General features: G+C 39.8%; 1 protein-coding gene across 2 annotated transcripts in view; it reads left to right on the forward strand.

The window, feature by feature from the left end:
* Positions 1–15,683, forward strand: part of MARCHF6 (membrane associated ring-CH-type finger 6) — a 77,805-nt gene that overhangs the window by 46,063 nt on the left and 16,059 nt on the right. For both annotated transcript variants that reach the window (XM_059059897.2, XM_067030798.1), the window contains 9 exons: positions 174–242; positions 322–396; positions 1,725–1,859; positions 3,848–3,967; positions 4,706–4,806; positions 7,233–7,370; positions 8,659–8,863; positions 10,987–11,056; positions 14,698–14,879. In XM_059059897.2, the coding sequence (XP_058915880.1) occupies positions 174–242; positions 322–396; positions 1,725–1,859; positions 3,848–3,967; positions 4,706–4,806; positions 7,233–7,370; positions 8,659–8,863; positions 10,987–11,056; positions 14,698–14,879 (1,095 nt within the window). The remainder of the gene's footprint in view (positions 1–173; positions 243–321; positions 397–1,724; positions 1,860–3,847; positions 3,968–4,705; positions 4,807–7,232; positions 7,371–8,658; positions 8,864–10,986; positions 11,057–14,697; positions 14,880–15,683) is intronic.

Consider the following 15,683-nt stretch of genomic DNA (forward strand, 5'->3'; position numbering starts at 1 on the left):
AAAGTGATTCAGTTATACATATATATATATACATTCCTTTTTTTAGTATTCTTTTCCATTATGGTTTATCATAAGACATTGAATATGTTTCTCTGTGCTATATACAGTAGGTCCTTGTTGTTTTTCTGTATCTTTCTTTAAATGTTCAGGTTTTCCTTGACTACATGCTGTAGGGCTTGGCAACGCTTGTTAAATTTCATAGGTCTCGTCGCTTGCTGGGAGTCTGCTATATCGTTGTGAAGGTAATTCCTGTTATAACTTAAGACTGGAAACGATTTCTCCCCATTTGGGTGATATTGATGACCTTTGTTTTTACTTAAGGTCTCTTTGTTAGTGGTGGTCGAAATTGGAGTGTTCCCTCTCATTTGTGGCTGGTGGCTGGATATCTGTTCCCTGGTGAGTTTATTATTCATTGTCATACAATCTAATCATTTAAAGGCTTTGTAAAAAGTGGTTTTTAGGGTGGATTCCTTTAATGTAAAGTCAATATTTGATAATAGGTTGTTTTTTTCTGAGAATGTATCATTGTAGAGTCTTAATGTTGCTAATTGTTCCTGAGTACCTGATCTTTGTGAGGCTCTGTGCACATTTCTGATGTTAGAGTAGTTTGACTGGAACCTTCCTGATAACCAGTGGGGAGTTGTCTTCCTTGTTTAACTCTTTTGAGTTTTACGGCGATGCCAAGATGTTGTGTATAAAAAGCGTAATTCGAGGGAGGTCCTGGTGGTCTACCGGTTAGGACTGGGTGCTTTCACTGCTGTGGCCTGAGTGCAGTCCTTGGTCAGGGAACTCCCACAAGCAGCACCATGCGGTGCAAAAAAAAAAAAAAAAAAACCGAAAAAGAGTAATCTGAAAAGAAGAGCCTTCGTAGTAATTAATTCAGCCTAACCATTTGTTTTAACTAAAGTGTTCAGTCTTGATTAAAATCTTGAATGACTGTCAGTGATCATAAGTTTTTTCCTTTTTTAAAAATTAATTAATTTATTTTTGGCTGCATTGGGTCTTCATTGCTGTGCGTGGGCTTTCTCTAGTTGCAGAGAGCAGTGCTACTCTTGGTTGTGGTGCACGGACTTCTCATTGCAGTGGCTTCTCTTGTTGCGCAGCACGGGCTCTAGGCCAATGGGCTTCAGTAGTTGTGGCACGCGGGCTCAGTAGTTGCAGAGCGCAAGCTCTGTCCATAGTTGTGGCACACAGGTTTAGTTACTCAGTGGCATGTGGGATCTTCCCAGACCAGGGATCGAACCCATGTCCCCTGCATTGGCAGGTGTATTCTTAACCACTGTGCCACCAGGGAAGTCCAGTTTTTACTTTTCAAAAAAATTTAAATGTAGAAAAGCTGCCTTTGGTTCTGAGATAACATTTTCTCCCATACCTTACTATTAAAACTTGTCATCAATTCAGACCTTTAACCAAGAAAGTAAAGTATTATGTTAACGAAAAATGGTTCTTTCACAGTAGCAATATTGGTAAAGTTCTTATTCACCAACTGGTTTATCAGTATTGCCTCTGTAAAATTTCTGAAGTGTCATATACATCTTTGAAATGGTATCCAACCTATATCATTTGTATTTCTGTGATACGATGAAATGCTTTAAGAGAACTGTAATTCTAGAAACATCAGAACCTACATGCATAGTGATTCATTCACTTCCTAGAATATGAAGATATTAATTCAGCAGATGTAAGCAGTACAAATCTCTCTCATGTGTACTGTTTTGATTTAGGAAATGTTTGATGCTACTCTGAAAGATCGAGAACTGAGCTTTCAGTCGGCTCCAGGTACTACCATGTTTCTGCATTGGCTGGTGGGAATGGTATATGTGTTCTACTTTGCCTCCTTCATTCTGTTACTGAGAGAGGTAAGTTTTACAGGGACGTTCCAACACTGTACATTTATGAAAAGGACTTGTGCCTTAACCACAAGTCATGCCTTAAAGGCTATGATGATTTCCTAGCTAAATCATTTTCTCTGTTATTTTATTCTAAGAGGCAATAGCTAATAGCCTAGTTTGGCTCAGTTGCTTTAAACTGTTTTTAGTAATTTGTCTCAAAAATTGACAAGTTTTATTATTTTTGTCTAATTAGTTTTGAGTTTGAAAGATGAATAGACTGAGGGATAAAAATTAAATAAAAAGACTTGTTTTACTTGGTATATATTTTAACTATCCTCAAATACATATTCTTGGAACTTTATATGATGTGAGCCTGTCTTGGACTTCATTCAGGGACATTTAATGCTGGAAATACCCAAAGGGTATGGTTTTACAGGATCAAATATGTAAAATGGGCTTGAAGCAGACACCTAAAGTATGGAATTATAGTGAGGGTCCTTTATGATTCTGGTTCACTCACCAGATGGGTACTTCTACTAATCCTGTTTTCAGAATACAGTCCTTACTGATTTGGGGGCAGTGAAAACAGGGTCAGTATTTGACTAATATACATCTCTTGCTTAGTCATCTGGTGCAAAATGAAGTATAAAACTTGAGTAGTTCTGATAAGTCTACTTTCCTCTGTGCATTCTTTCCCCAAATAGTCCTGCATGCACACTCTCTGCCAGACACTGTACTATGTGCTGGGGTAGTAGTGAGAAACAGAGACACAATCTCCATTCTCCTTGATTTTCCATCCTGGGAAGAGATACAGCCATGGAACAAGTCAGCTTGCTCTGTTGAGAGTGGTGATGGAGATGGGCAAGGCCTAAAGCAGCGGGCAGGCGACGAATCCAGTGTGCGTGGAGTACAGAAGCACAAAGGCTTAATGCAGTTCTTGGTTACTTGGCTCCTTGAGAGATTTGAGGAGTTGGGGATGAGCCTGGGGGCCAAAGTATTCTCCTGAATCATATAGAGTATAAGTTCAGTAAACTCTGTTTGCAAACAAATCTTGTATTCTTGTTTTGAAATTAGTGATTGAGACTACGTTAATAATATGTTTTTAAAATTATAATTATACCTGACCTCTAAATTGCATTGTTCAAGGGATTAAGTATTTTATACTGAATTTTTTCATTTTATCAATGTGGCGGTTTTTTGTTGATACAGAATCCTAGTATTTTAGAGTTAGATTGAACCTTAAAGGTCACATATAATAACCCCTTTGTTTGGAAGGTGGAGAAATAGAATTTGGGCAGATGAGATGCTTTTCATACAGGGTAGCTCAGTGAGTGTGAGCCGCCCAGAACTAGTCCCCAGGCCCATTCATTGCCCATCACCCATAGCCTCTAGGGTTGGTGATTCCTACTGAGCACGGGGAAAAGATGCAGATGGTAAAATGAAGATACTGAGAAACTGAAGGGTTTTTAATTAATATAACTCTTTTCAGGAAGTGTGAGGCTGAAATCACATCTTCCGTTTAGGACACTTATAAATGGTAACCTAATCCTTTCCAGATTATACAATACAGTGATCATTTTAATAAAAATACTTATTTTTCGAGACTTCCTGGCTGTCCAGTGGTTAAGACTCTGTGCTGCCACTGCAGGAGGCATAGGTTCGATCCCTGATGAGGGAACTAAGATCCTTCTTGCCACGTGGCAAGGCCAAAAACCAACCAAACAAACAAACAAAACTTATTTTTCATCTTGGAGATCTAGATTTCTTGACAAATTGTACTTAAATTTTTCCACTGAATGATTAAAAGCATCAAAGGACATAAAACACAGGATAGTTTTTATAAAGATTCTGATTTAGGAACTTCTTTTCCCAGGAAAACTATATGAATTTTCTAGGGCTCATTTTATAAGATGCCAAAATAATTTTAAGAGCTTATTTCTCTATTAATGTTTTAGCTCATATACAGAGACTGAAGACATTGGTAAGTATTTATAACATTTAAAATACATTTGCAGGTACTTCGACCTGGTGTCTTGTGGTTTCTAAGGAATTTGAATGATCCAGATTTTAATCCAGTACAAGAAATGATTCACTTGCCTATTTATAGGCATCTCCGAAGATTTATTTTGTCAGTGGTAAGCATACTTTTTTTTATTGTTTTTGAAGTATAATGGGCTACCCTTTAGATTTTTTTTGTTCTTTTGGTCGGGAGGACTGGTAGAGTGGATTGAATTAAATCTAAGCCTGTGGAAGTTGGTTATCAAATAGCTGTTTTATTGGTTACTTTGATAAAAATAAAATGTTAGTAAACAAAATTGCCTTTTGGTTCTTTAGTAGTATAATTGATTGCCAAATTATGGGTCTCTGAATTACATGTAATTTGCATTGAAGCAATGGAGACTTGTTAATAGCTTCTGAATTAAACTCTTAACAGAAGCAACTCAAAGTTTCTTCCCTGCCTGGAAGAAGAAATTACCTGGTTAAATCTAAGTTTTTCCAAGATAAAATTCTCAGAGCAATGATGTGTGTCCTTTGGAAACTTTTGTAGCCATTAGTATGGGTCATGTCGTATTGTTACAGGTGGTTTATTGATATGCAGGCAATTTTGATCCTTCATTATGAGTTTCTAGCTGTCAGTGATTCTCCTTTGTGGCTCCTGTTTGAGCCTTCATGTCCTAGAGAGAGAGGAGCAGCCGTCCCAGGTACGCAGGCTCCACACACAGTGAGCCAAGTCTAGGGTGCTGAATGAGGACACTCAGCGGCCTGGGCGCAGACAGACTTGGACTGTGTGTTGGATGAGTACGGTCGTAAGTCTGCCTGTCTCTCAGACTTACGGTGATTACAGTGGTGCCCTGCCCTTTTTCTTGCTGCAGATCGTTTTTGGCTCCATTGTACTCCTGATGCTTTGGCTACCTATACGGATAATTAAGAGTCTGCTGCCTAATTTTCTTCCGTACAATGTCATGCTCTATAGGTAAGTTGTTGAAATTCGGAAGCTTCACTAATTTAACTCTGGTAGGGATTTGATATTCAGAGTACATTTATATAAAACATTCATTTCTTACAGATATTAGAAATCATCTGATAACTAAATTTTGCCATGTTCTAAATCACATAAATGTTAGTTTAACAGTTACATGTTCCAAAGAAGGACTGACTTTTCTGCAAATGAAGTGTCCCTTTGTTTAGCATTGAAATGTTTAACATTCTTAATGAGAGATACCTAGTAGCATCATTTTTGTATGAAAAGCACATCATAAGTAATGTAGCCATAGATATACATTTAATTGTAGATTAAAATAGGCTATATGGCTTATAAATGGAAAATCTTTTTTTGATTTAAAGACTTAAGTAACCTGGAAACCTAGTCTCCACCATTCCTCCTATAATCCCTTTTTCAGTGATTTGCCTCATCCCTTCCGTCACCTAAATATGCCAGGCAAATTGGATTTCTTCCTCAAATTTACTTGTAATTAGTCTTTAAATCTTGTCAGTTCTAATTCTTTACAGTCTCTTACCTAATTCAACGTGATTTACCACTTAATACCTTAGTTTCCTTCCTGTTTTTTTCCCATTTATAATCCATCCTTAACACACCTTCCTCTTCCTCCGTAATGTACACGATAATATCTGGGTCATTTAGAATGACATCCAAGGCTCGGCATCTCACACTGCCTTTCAAGCATCTTGTCCAGCATTGTCTGACTTGAATTCTCCTCCCCAGCCACGCTCAGCCTCCATTGAGTCTCCCCATAAATGCCTAGCTGCTCCTGGTCTTTCACATCTCTGTTTGGAATGACCTTCTTCCCCATGTTTGCCTGGCATGCTTCTGCTGTCTTTCGTCAAAATCCAAATCAAGGTTTTATTCTGAGTTTTTCCCCACCTAGAGAAAGTCGGTTCTCCCTCCTTATGTATTTGGGTTGTCACAGTGAGAACCAGGAAGCACAGTTTCTGGCTTTATATATTGTTGGAGTAGACCCATTTTTTGGTAGTTCTTTATAACTAGAATTTTAGCTAAGTTTTGTAACAGTGTTTAGTCTGTTCGTCCATTCAGCAAAATTGAGGGCCCATTATATAACAGGTTCTTTTCTATGTACAAGGGATGTAACAGTGAACAAAACAGAATCAAGGAAAATCTGTGCCCTTGTGGAGCTTATATTTCAGTTGGGGAGACAGCCAATAAAATAGATAAAATACATAATATGTCAAAGGGTTGTGAGTGCTATGGGAAGAAAAGAGGCAAGGAAGTGAGTAGTGAGGACCTGAGGAGGTGACAGGTGAGGAAGGCCCTGAAGGAGGGGGGGATGAGGGAGTGAGCCGTGTAAAGCCCTGAAGGCAGAGTGTCCTGGCAGGGGAGGCGGGCACATGCAGTGGCCCCAGGTCTGTTTGAGGAGCAGCAGGGAGACCAGTTTGGCTGCAGTAGAAGGAGAGAAGTAGTTGGCTGTGAGGTCAGAGAGGCCATGGGAAGCCAGGTCCTAGAGAGCCTTGCAGGCCATTGTAAGTGAGCACTTGGGCTTTAACTTGAGTGATTTGGGGGGTTCTTGGAGAGGTTGAGCAGAGGAGTGGTCTGACAGAGGTTTCACAGGGATCACTCTGGAGGCTGTGACAGGAGGCAGGGTTGGGATGGCCAGGGCCAGAGCAGGAGGGCAGCTGGGGGTAATGCCGATCCCCAGGGGAGGCGAGGGTGGCTGAGAGGGAGAAGTGGCAGTGGAGGTCGTGAGAAGTGGTTAGATTGAGGGTATTAGGGTACAGGCAGTAGGTTTCTCTGGCTTCTTTGAACGTGGGGTGAAGAAAGGCAGTCAAGGGTCTAAGCGTCTGTCCTGAGCACCTGGAAGGTTGGAGTTGCCATTTACTAGGATGAGGAAGATTGTGGAAGAGCAGGATTTAAGGGGAAGAGTGGGAATTTGATATTGAACAGGATCAATTTAAGATGTCTCGTGTGTACTGTGAAACGTTGCGTTGGCACTTTGGATGTGTAAGTTAGGAATTAGGGAAGATGTCTGAGCAGCATATAGAAATTTACAGAAAGGTGCTATTCGAAGCCACAGGAGGTCGCATTCAGCGGTCTTGGAAAGGTGCTCATGGAGAAAGGGTTTTGAGGAGCAGTGAGCGACCAGTTGTGTAATACGCTGCTAACACAGCACACGAGGTGAGGGCCAAGACCTGACCGTCACTTTAACAACACGAAGGTCATTGGCAGCCCTTGTCGGGAGCAGTTTCGGTAATGTGTGAGGGTTGTTCGTTGTTCTTCAAGGAAGAATGGATATGAGGTGATAAAGACAGGGAGTTCATTTGACTCTTCAAGGAGTTTTGCTGTCATTCCATTAAATGTCTAATATGATAGAGTTATAAGGGAACATCGAATTCACATTGTAAATTATGGCTTTTCGTAACTCTCAGTGACGCTCCAGTGAGTGAACTGTCCCTTGAGCTGCTTCTGCTTCAAGTTGTCTTACCAGCGTTACTTGAACAGGGACACACGCGGCAGTGGCTGAAGGGACTGGTGCGAGCGTGGACTGTTACTGCTGGATACTTGCTGTAAGTACAGGCAGGTGACTCGTACGTGTGTCATTTGTGTCGGTTTAATAACCTTTCTGAAAAAGTATGCCCCCCTCAGGAAAACTGAGCTTTAATAAGAGACAATTTAGTGTTATCTGCAGGTGTATTGTTTAAAGCTTATTAAAGTTTTAATTTTTTCTTATTTTTCTAATCATTGTGTATCCTTTTTTGGAGAACCTCTCACAGAGGGTTGCTGCTGGCCCAGGTTCTTTCATTTCATTACACAGGGTAAAAATAAAATACTTTTCAGTGCATTAAAAATAAACCAAGTTACCCTTATGTTAGAAGTCCTGACCTGGTAAGTGAGCTCTTCTCAGATTTGGTTTCTCAGTCATTTAGTCAGCGTGATGCGTTTATGTTTTTTCAAGCTTCATATATTATATACTTATTTAGAAGTTTAATCTCGGTAGTTTAAACATTTTTTCAGAAAATATGTGGCATCCTCTAGATACCTTAATGTGAAATATAGGCATACTTTTATTGTGCTTCACAGATACTGTATTTTTTACAAATTGAAGGTTTGTGGCAACCTTGCATTGTCAGATAATTGTTAGCATTTTTTAGCAATAAAGTATTTTTAAATTAAGGCATATACATTGTTTTTAAAGACATAATGCTACTGCACACTTAATAGATGACACTATAGTATAAACATAACTTTTGTATGCACTCGGAAACTACATAACCTGATTGCTTTACTGCAATACTCGCTTTATTGCAGCGGTCTGGAACTAGACCCACAGTATCTCCAAGGGATGCCTATATGCATTTGGTTGTATTTGAACATTTATCCTTCTCTAACTGCTCAGTGCCCTACCGTGAGGCCCCTCTTTCCCCCCATCTCATTTGTGCCTTAACTGATTTGTGGCTTGATGTTTTAGTTGAGCTGCATGTCACAGCAGACACAGTCATCTACAGAGAAAAAAAGAAGTTGATAGTTTTTTTCCTAAAATTTTTCACATAGAGTATCTTGAGCATTGCACACTTTTTTTTTTTTCCAGTTACTGATTCTTCTCAGATACTGGCTAAAGAAAACATAAAATAGATTGAATGGGTATTCTGTATGTTAATTAACTTTATGTTTGGGAAGGTCTAATTTAGAGCACACAGCAACATTTAGAGCTGATTGAGATAATAGTAGTGCTGTGCATAGATTCTATTCGTACATTTTCTCCCCTAAGTAATAATTATCAACAAAGTAAGTCTCGCGTCTGCTGTTTTATTCTGATCTGAGGTGAGCATTTTCACTGATGCAATTTTTACACAGGGATCTTCACTCCTATTTGTTGGGAGACCAGGAAGAAAATGAGAACAGTGCAAACCAACAAGCTAACAATAACCAGCACGCTCGAAATAACAACGCCCTCCCCGTGGTGGGGGAGGGCCTGCATGCAGCCCACCAAGCCATCCTCCAGCAGGGCGGGCCTGTTGGCTTCCAGCCTTACCGCCGGCCCCCACATTTCCCGCTCAGGGTAGGTGCTGCCCCGACGTAGCAGGGGTCGAGCTTTCCAACTTTTGTTGAGGAGTTTTTCTGCTGTTATCAGCGCTTTTAGTTTATGGTCCTCTGTGTAGACGCATCTTGCAGTCTCCTGAAAAGAACCCACATTTCAGGCCTCTCATTCTGCAACACGTAATATATGTAAATGTCGGATAAGCTGATCGAGTGTTAGATGTAAGCCGTGGAGTTGGGAGTCCATGTGCTGTGGGTCCCTGCTGTTGGAAAGGAACAAGATAGAAGACCCTAGATCAAATAAGAAGTTGCCATTCCTGATTCATTTCACCTTTGTGTCAGGAACTGGAGTGGGCATTTTAGTGTTTTCCTCTCTTTAATCCTTGTAGTATTAATCCCAGTGCTGCAAGGTATGAGTAGTAATCTCTTGTTTGCATCTGATAAAACTGAAGACCAGGTTAAGGAAGTACCTGGCTCAGCAAGACTTACCCCCAAACTCCACCAAAACTGTTCCTGTCAAGGATCACTAGTGACCTTCATGGGGTTAAATTCAATGGTCAGGTGTTAGTCCTCACCTCACTTGCTATGTTAGTAGCATGTCGTATGATTGCTCACTTCTTGCTCCGCAAAACACTTTTTTGAAAGTTGTTCAGGAAGCTTCGTGGAGGAGTTGATACCTTTAAGTCTTTAAAGTTTGGGGTCAGGCAGATTAAAAAATGGCAAGTGGAAAGGGCATTCCAGGCCTGTGTCAGGACGAGAGGCAGGTTAGCCATGGTAGGTATGGAACTGCGGGGAGGTGAATGTGTGTGGGGGGGTGGGAGGTGCAGGCGAGCTGCAAGAGCTGGGGAGGGAGCTCTCAGAGATGGGGGTGGAGCTGTGAGACTTGAGGCTTTCGGATTGACAAAAGGTATTTTCTAAGCAGAAGGCACTTCTGGCCTAGATTAGAGAGAGAATCACTAAGGGGTTTCTCAGGCGGCGAAAGCCGACCAAGGCTCCAGCCCCCTCTTGGAGTGTTATTGTCAGTGCTTTCCAGTCTTCCAGCTAGAGCTCTGCCCTTTGGGCTTATTCAGGTCAAGGCAAGCAGCACTCTGTCTTTCTGTCCAGGGTAGCCACTTCCCTCTTGTCTCAGTGTATTTCCTTTTTTTTTTTTTTTTGCGGTACGTGGGCCTCTCACTTTTGTGGCCTCTCCCGCCATGGAGCACAGACTCCGGACGCGCAGGCCCAGCAGCCACGGCTCACAGGTCCAGCCGCTCTGCGGCACATGGGATCCTCCCGGACCGGGGCATGGACCCATGTCCCCTGCATCAGCAGGCAGACTCTCAACCACTGCGCCACCAGGGAAGCCCGCTGTCTATTTCTTTTTTATCTGCACTTCTCAGTATAAGAGCCACCAGCTATAGCTACAACGGCTGTTTACTTTTAAACTTAATTAAAAATAAATACAGTTTGTAAATATGTGGGGTGATGGATGTGTTAATTACCTTGATGGTGGGAATCCTTCACAGTGTATACATGTATCAGATCACATTGAACACTTTAAATATATTACAATTTTCTTTGTCATTTATACCTCAGTGAAACTGAAAAAAGAAAAGGTACATTTCTTGTAGACAACACACACACTCAAAGTAAATAGAGTTTAAAATTCCTTTACTCATTCACGGTGATGCCATGTCAAGTGCTTAGTGGCCACTTGTGCCAGTGGCTCCAGTGTCGGGCAGTGCAGGAGTAGACGTGTCCATTATCACAGAAAGTTCTAATTGGACAGCACTGTTAGGGAATAAGCTTTCCTTTCATGAGAAGCTGTTTTTGAGAATTTGATAAAAATAAGCAAATATTGTTTTAATTAATAGGGAAAATTTAAGCTGATTGTTTTATTTTTGTGCTCTCTGATTCAAAATATATTGGTACTTGCTGATGTATCTGATTATATGAAAGTGGGCACAGTTTCCTTTCGGCCAAAATTATAGTTATATTACCTAAAATGAAAATGTCCTTTTTATGTGAAATGGAAGGAATCCTGGAAATACAAATATAGGCAGATCGTTTTTACTGGGAGAATTGTGTTGATGCTTTGAGGGGTGTCATAAAATGCATTGAGCACAGATGAATCCTGTTTATGCACTGCTGTGTTTTGCCTTGCAGATATTTTTGTTGATTGTCTTCATGTGTATAACCTTACTGATCGCCAGCCTCATCTGCCTTACTCTACCAGGTATGAGGTTATCCTAGCTTTCCACTAATGACATCATGAAGAGATGCTTTGTCTTAAAAGGGTATGTCTTGCTTACATGTGATCTTTCATCACATGTCAACTTGAAGTAGTTATCCCCTCATTTTTATTCAATATGGGATACTGTTCTGTATAGGGCTCTACATTTCATTGGACTCATTTGTATTGGAGCAGAGGGGGACAGAGTCAATATCTAATTTATGATTCATTTTTGGAAGTAAAGTACTTGTGGTCACTCATTTTATATAGACATTTTCTTATTGCAGTATGGGTTCTCAAAAAGTCATCTGTTGTCTGGGATTTGCTTCAAAGCGTTCTGGGGGTGGGGAAGTAGGCAAAGCTATAGAAGATGTTAAGATTGGCTGTGAACTGATAATTTTTGAAACTGGGTGATTGAGTACAAAGGATTTTCAAAGCTATAGAAGATGTTAAGATTGGCTGTGAACTGATAATTTTTGAAACTGGGTGATTGAGTACAAAGGATTTTATTACAGGATTTTCTCTGCTTGGGTATATGTTGAAATTTTTCATGAACTTTTATTGATAAAAAATTTTTCAGCATTTTAAAATAAAAATGTATGCATTAAAAAAAGTCATCTGTGTGGCTTAAGTCATTTTTTTCAAGCCACTGTTTTGATGTTAATTATGTTTGCCTTCATTATGTAATTATGTTTCCAATCCACTGCATGCTGTTGCTAGAGACCTTTATGAAGCCAGGCTGTTTCCCTTTATCACCTGGTAATCATAAATACTAATCGCTAAATTTCAGCTAAACAGGGTTTCTTCATCTAACAAGTAAGAAGCTGCGATGAATATATAGTAGTTTGTCATCTTCTGCAGAGGTTAGGGGTAAATAGGGGAGGAGTCCAAAGCCAGTGACAAAGTGTCAGAAACAGCTTGCTGCCCGCCCCCGACCTCCTAGTTAGTGTTTATAGCAAGCCAGAATATTCTGAATCATACTGATATGTGTTAGCCACTTAAATAATCATTAAGTGGAAGATAATTTTCAGGTTTTATCATGCCTGTACATGTTATTGAGTTAGTATCTTGATTATAGCACTAACTCAGTATAACTTTATAAATCAAATTTGTATTAATTACTTGAGTTTTTGCATGAGGGCGAAGGCTGGAGAAGAGCAGCTAGTTAATTTCAAGTGAGGTTTCTTTTTTCTTTTTTCTTTTTTTTTTTTTTTTTTTTTTTTTGGCGTTAATGCGGGCCTCTTACCGTTGTGGCCTCTCCCTCTTGAGGAACACAGGCTCCGGACGCACAGGCTGAGCGGCCATGGCTCACGGGCCTAGCTGCTCCGCGGCATGTGGGATCCTGCCCTACATCGGCAGGCGGACTCTCAACCACTGCGCCACCAGGGAAGCCCCAAGTGAGGTTTCTTGAAACAAAAAAAGAATATTTTCTAATTTGTAAGAGTTGTGATTCACCTTAAACTGGTAAAAATAAAGTTGTTTTGTTTGTTTTGTTTTTCACTGTTTCTGCACAGTGATTTTTGACCGTGAGAACTTTGCTCTTAAGTTCAGTACTCAGACCTCAGCTGTTAAAAAGACGAAGTCTAGTTAACCATTGGGTGCAGTGTAGTAAACATTGTTGAGAAAACTCAAGTTTTTGAACTTCGGACAGCTTTACATTTGTGGTTTTTATGTTCCATTTTCATGTTTTTATCAGAAATATTAAAAAGTTAACAAAAGAGGAAACCTAGTTTTAGTGCTTGAATTTGGCAATACAAGATTGTATTATACAATACAAGATTGTTGAGTAAATATTTCCCTGTTAATCCAGTCCCACCATCTAGTGGAAGGAATGCAGTTATGTATAATCATAGAAATGCTTTTGTCATAGTACACATTTAAGGTGGTGAGGATGCTGTTTTCTTCATAGGTTACTCTCTTGTAGCTGCATTTTAGTTAATGTTAAGTTACTGCAAACTAGAAACTAACCCTGACCTCTCAAAAACACTTTAGAAGTATGGAATGAAAAAGCAGCCTTAAAATTTTTTTTTTCTATTTATTTTTGGCTGCGTTGTGTCTTCATTGCTGTGCACAGGCTTTTTTCTGGTTGTGGCGAGGGGGGAGCTGCTCTTCGTTGCAGTGCGCAGGCTTCTCATTGCGGTGGCCTCTCTTGTTGCGGGGCACGGGTTCCAGTAGTTGTGGCACATGGGCTCTAGAGCACAGGCTCAGTAGTTGTGGTGCACGGGCTTAGTTGCTCCACGGCATGTGGTATCTTCCTGGACCAGGGCTCGAACCCATGTCCCCTGCATTGGCAGGCAGATTCCCAACCACTGTGCCACCAGGGAAGCCCTAAAATATTTAAAACCAGCCAAAAAACAACAACAAAAAACCTTGGAGTAGAAATATGTATATATAGAATGCTAGACATTTTTACCAAATTATCAGTGGTATTTTTATATGTTTAACATGCACGTGTGTTTATTTCATGTAGGTAAATACTTACATGCATTTGTCCTCAAAAAATGAGTTATCTTCATATCCAAGTTGTCAGTGAGATTGCAAAGAAGTGTGTAACGTTATCAGCACTGTGGCTTGTACACCTGACAGTTGGGGTGGTTTAGCTTGGCTGGAGGCAGTGTGGGTCCGCGGTCAGGAGCATGAGCTGTGTCCTGTGGGCAAGCGTTCACATTCAGCCTCCGCCCTGTGTGGCCTTGCTTGGGCAGGTTCTGTGCCTGAGCCTCGGTTTCTTAGTCTTCCAAGTGGAGGTCGTTGCTGCTTGCAGGGTTGTTGGGAGGATTAGTGAGAACATGTATGGAGCATGTAGAGCACAGCCACCAGCTCCTTTTAGACACTGAAAGAGACCAGGTAAGTGCTGTATTAAGGAGAAAAGGACACTGGAAATGGGGTCTTCCTCTTTGCTCCAGCCTTACTCAGATAAGTCACCATGGAAAGAAAGTTACTATATAAAATGATCTTGCCTGATAGTTAGATTTTTGTGGGTGCATTGTGGAGCTTATTTGTAATAACTCTTTGTGTGAGGCAGTCCCTTAGACAGCTTTCACATGTTTCCTAAATTTCATTATATTTAGATCTTAATTTTTTTCCTAAGAAAAATTAGTGTGGTATTCTTTGTTAATGTGCCCACTTCTGATTAAAATAAGCTTAGTTTTCTATCTTAATGAATGACCCAGCTGAAAGAAAGTTACTCTAAATTATTTGTAATGTTCCTAAATGTTAAAAGTATTGACAGCACAAATAATAGAAAGTAAATTTTCCATTTCGGGCCTATTATGTGCATAATGATTTCATTTGATGATACAGACAATAAAAATAACACCCCCCTCAAGTCGTTTCAGTCCCCAAAGAACAAGTAATTGGTCTGGCAAGTCAGAATGCATGTCACAGGAGAGCTCATCCCCAGTGGCTTCCTGTGGTCTGGTGGTATCTTAGTCAAATAATTACATTCTTTTGAATTGGGGGGGGGGTTGTTTTTGTTTTGTTTGTTCGCTTTTAACAGACACTGATATATCAAAATGTGATGTCTTTTTAATAATCACTTAAAATGACTGAAATTTTTGAAAATACTAGTAGTACAACATTGACATCAAGATTAGAGTTCTCTTTACATGACTACATGTCTCATATATCAGCTTTTCTATTTTCAGTATTTGCTGGCCGTTGGTTAATGTCATTTTGGACGGGGACTGCCAAAATCCATGAGCTCTACACAGCTGCTTGTGGTCTTTATGTTTGCTGGCTAACCATCAGGGCGGTGACAGTGCTGGTGGCATGGATGCCACAGGGACGCAGAGTGATCTTCCAGAAGGTTAAGGAGTGGTCCCTTATGGTAGGTTTTCTAATAAAGACTGATCTTGTCTGACAGGAGTAGTGAATATTTTTCTAGTAATTTCTTTTCATCTTTTCACTTTTGTTTCTTCACTGCGTTGATAGAGTCAAGAGAGTTGATTTTTTTGAATTAGAAAGAGTGTTCCTTTAAGACAGTAGTTTTCTGGTTCATTCTGAGAAACATAGTCAGAGGTATTTGAGGATTAAAAGAAAATCATGCTATTAAATGATCCGGTAAGGCCTTTGAGTAATGAGATATTCTGTAGAATTTAAAATCAATTTGTTTAAGTAGAAATTTCCTTTAATGATATTTTTTCTAAAATCTGACTGAAAAAAAAATTTTAAATACATAAAATCTTGACTTCGGGATTAAGTCAGTGTTTTTCATATAAATGGGATTCCTTTAATTATAGTCTATTGTTATTCAAGAATGTCCTGGCTAGTGTGAAAGTGTAGTAAGTGATGGGAATTATTACTCTCAATAAAGAACTTAATTGTCACAGAGGTGAGGAAAAAATGTCCCTGTAAGATGATTGTCCAGGTGTGGTAATTTACTGATTGATCATAATGTTGGCTGTGACTGGTAAATATGTTTAGGTCACTGCTTTATGCCTTTTCATTTGTATAATCAACTCTGGTTTTGTATCTGAATTTATCTTGATTTCACTGAAAGTTTAATAGCTGTTTAATATTAGTGTTGAAAGAAAAACTTAGGAGATTCATTGTATATTAAGAATGGAGGGAGTTGATTGCTGTGTAATCCATAAGATGAGACACTTACCTATATTTAAAATACAGAAACTAG

The sequence above is a fragment of the Kogia breviceps genome, chromosome 4 (genome assembly GCF_026419965.1).
Source record: "Kogia breviceps isolate mKogBre1 chromosome 4, mKogBre1 haplotype 1, whole genome shotgun sequence".
Lineage (NCBI taxonomy): Eukaryota > Metazoa > Chordata > Mammalia > Artiodactyla > Physeteridae > Kogia > Kogia breviceps.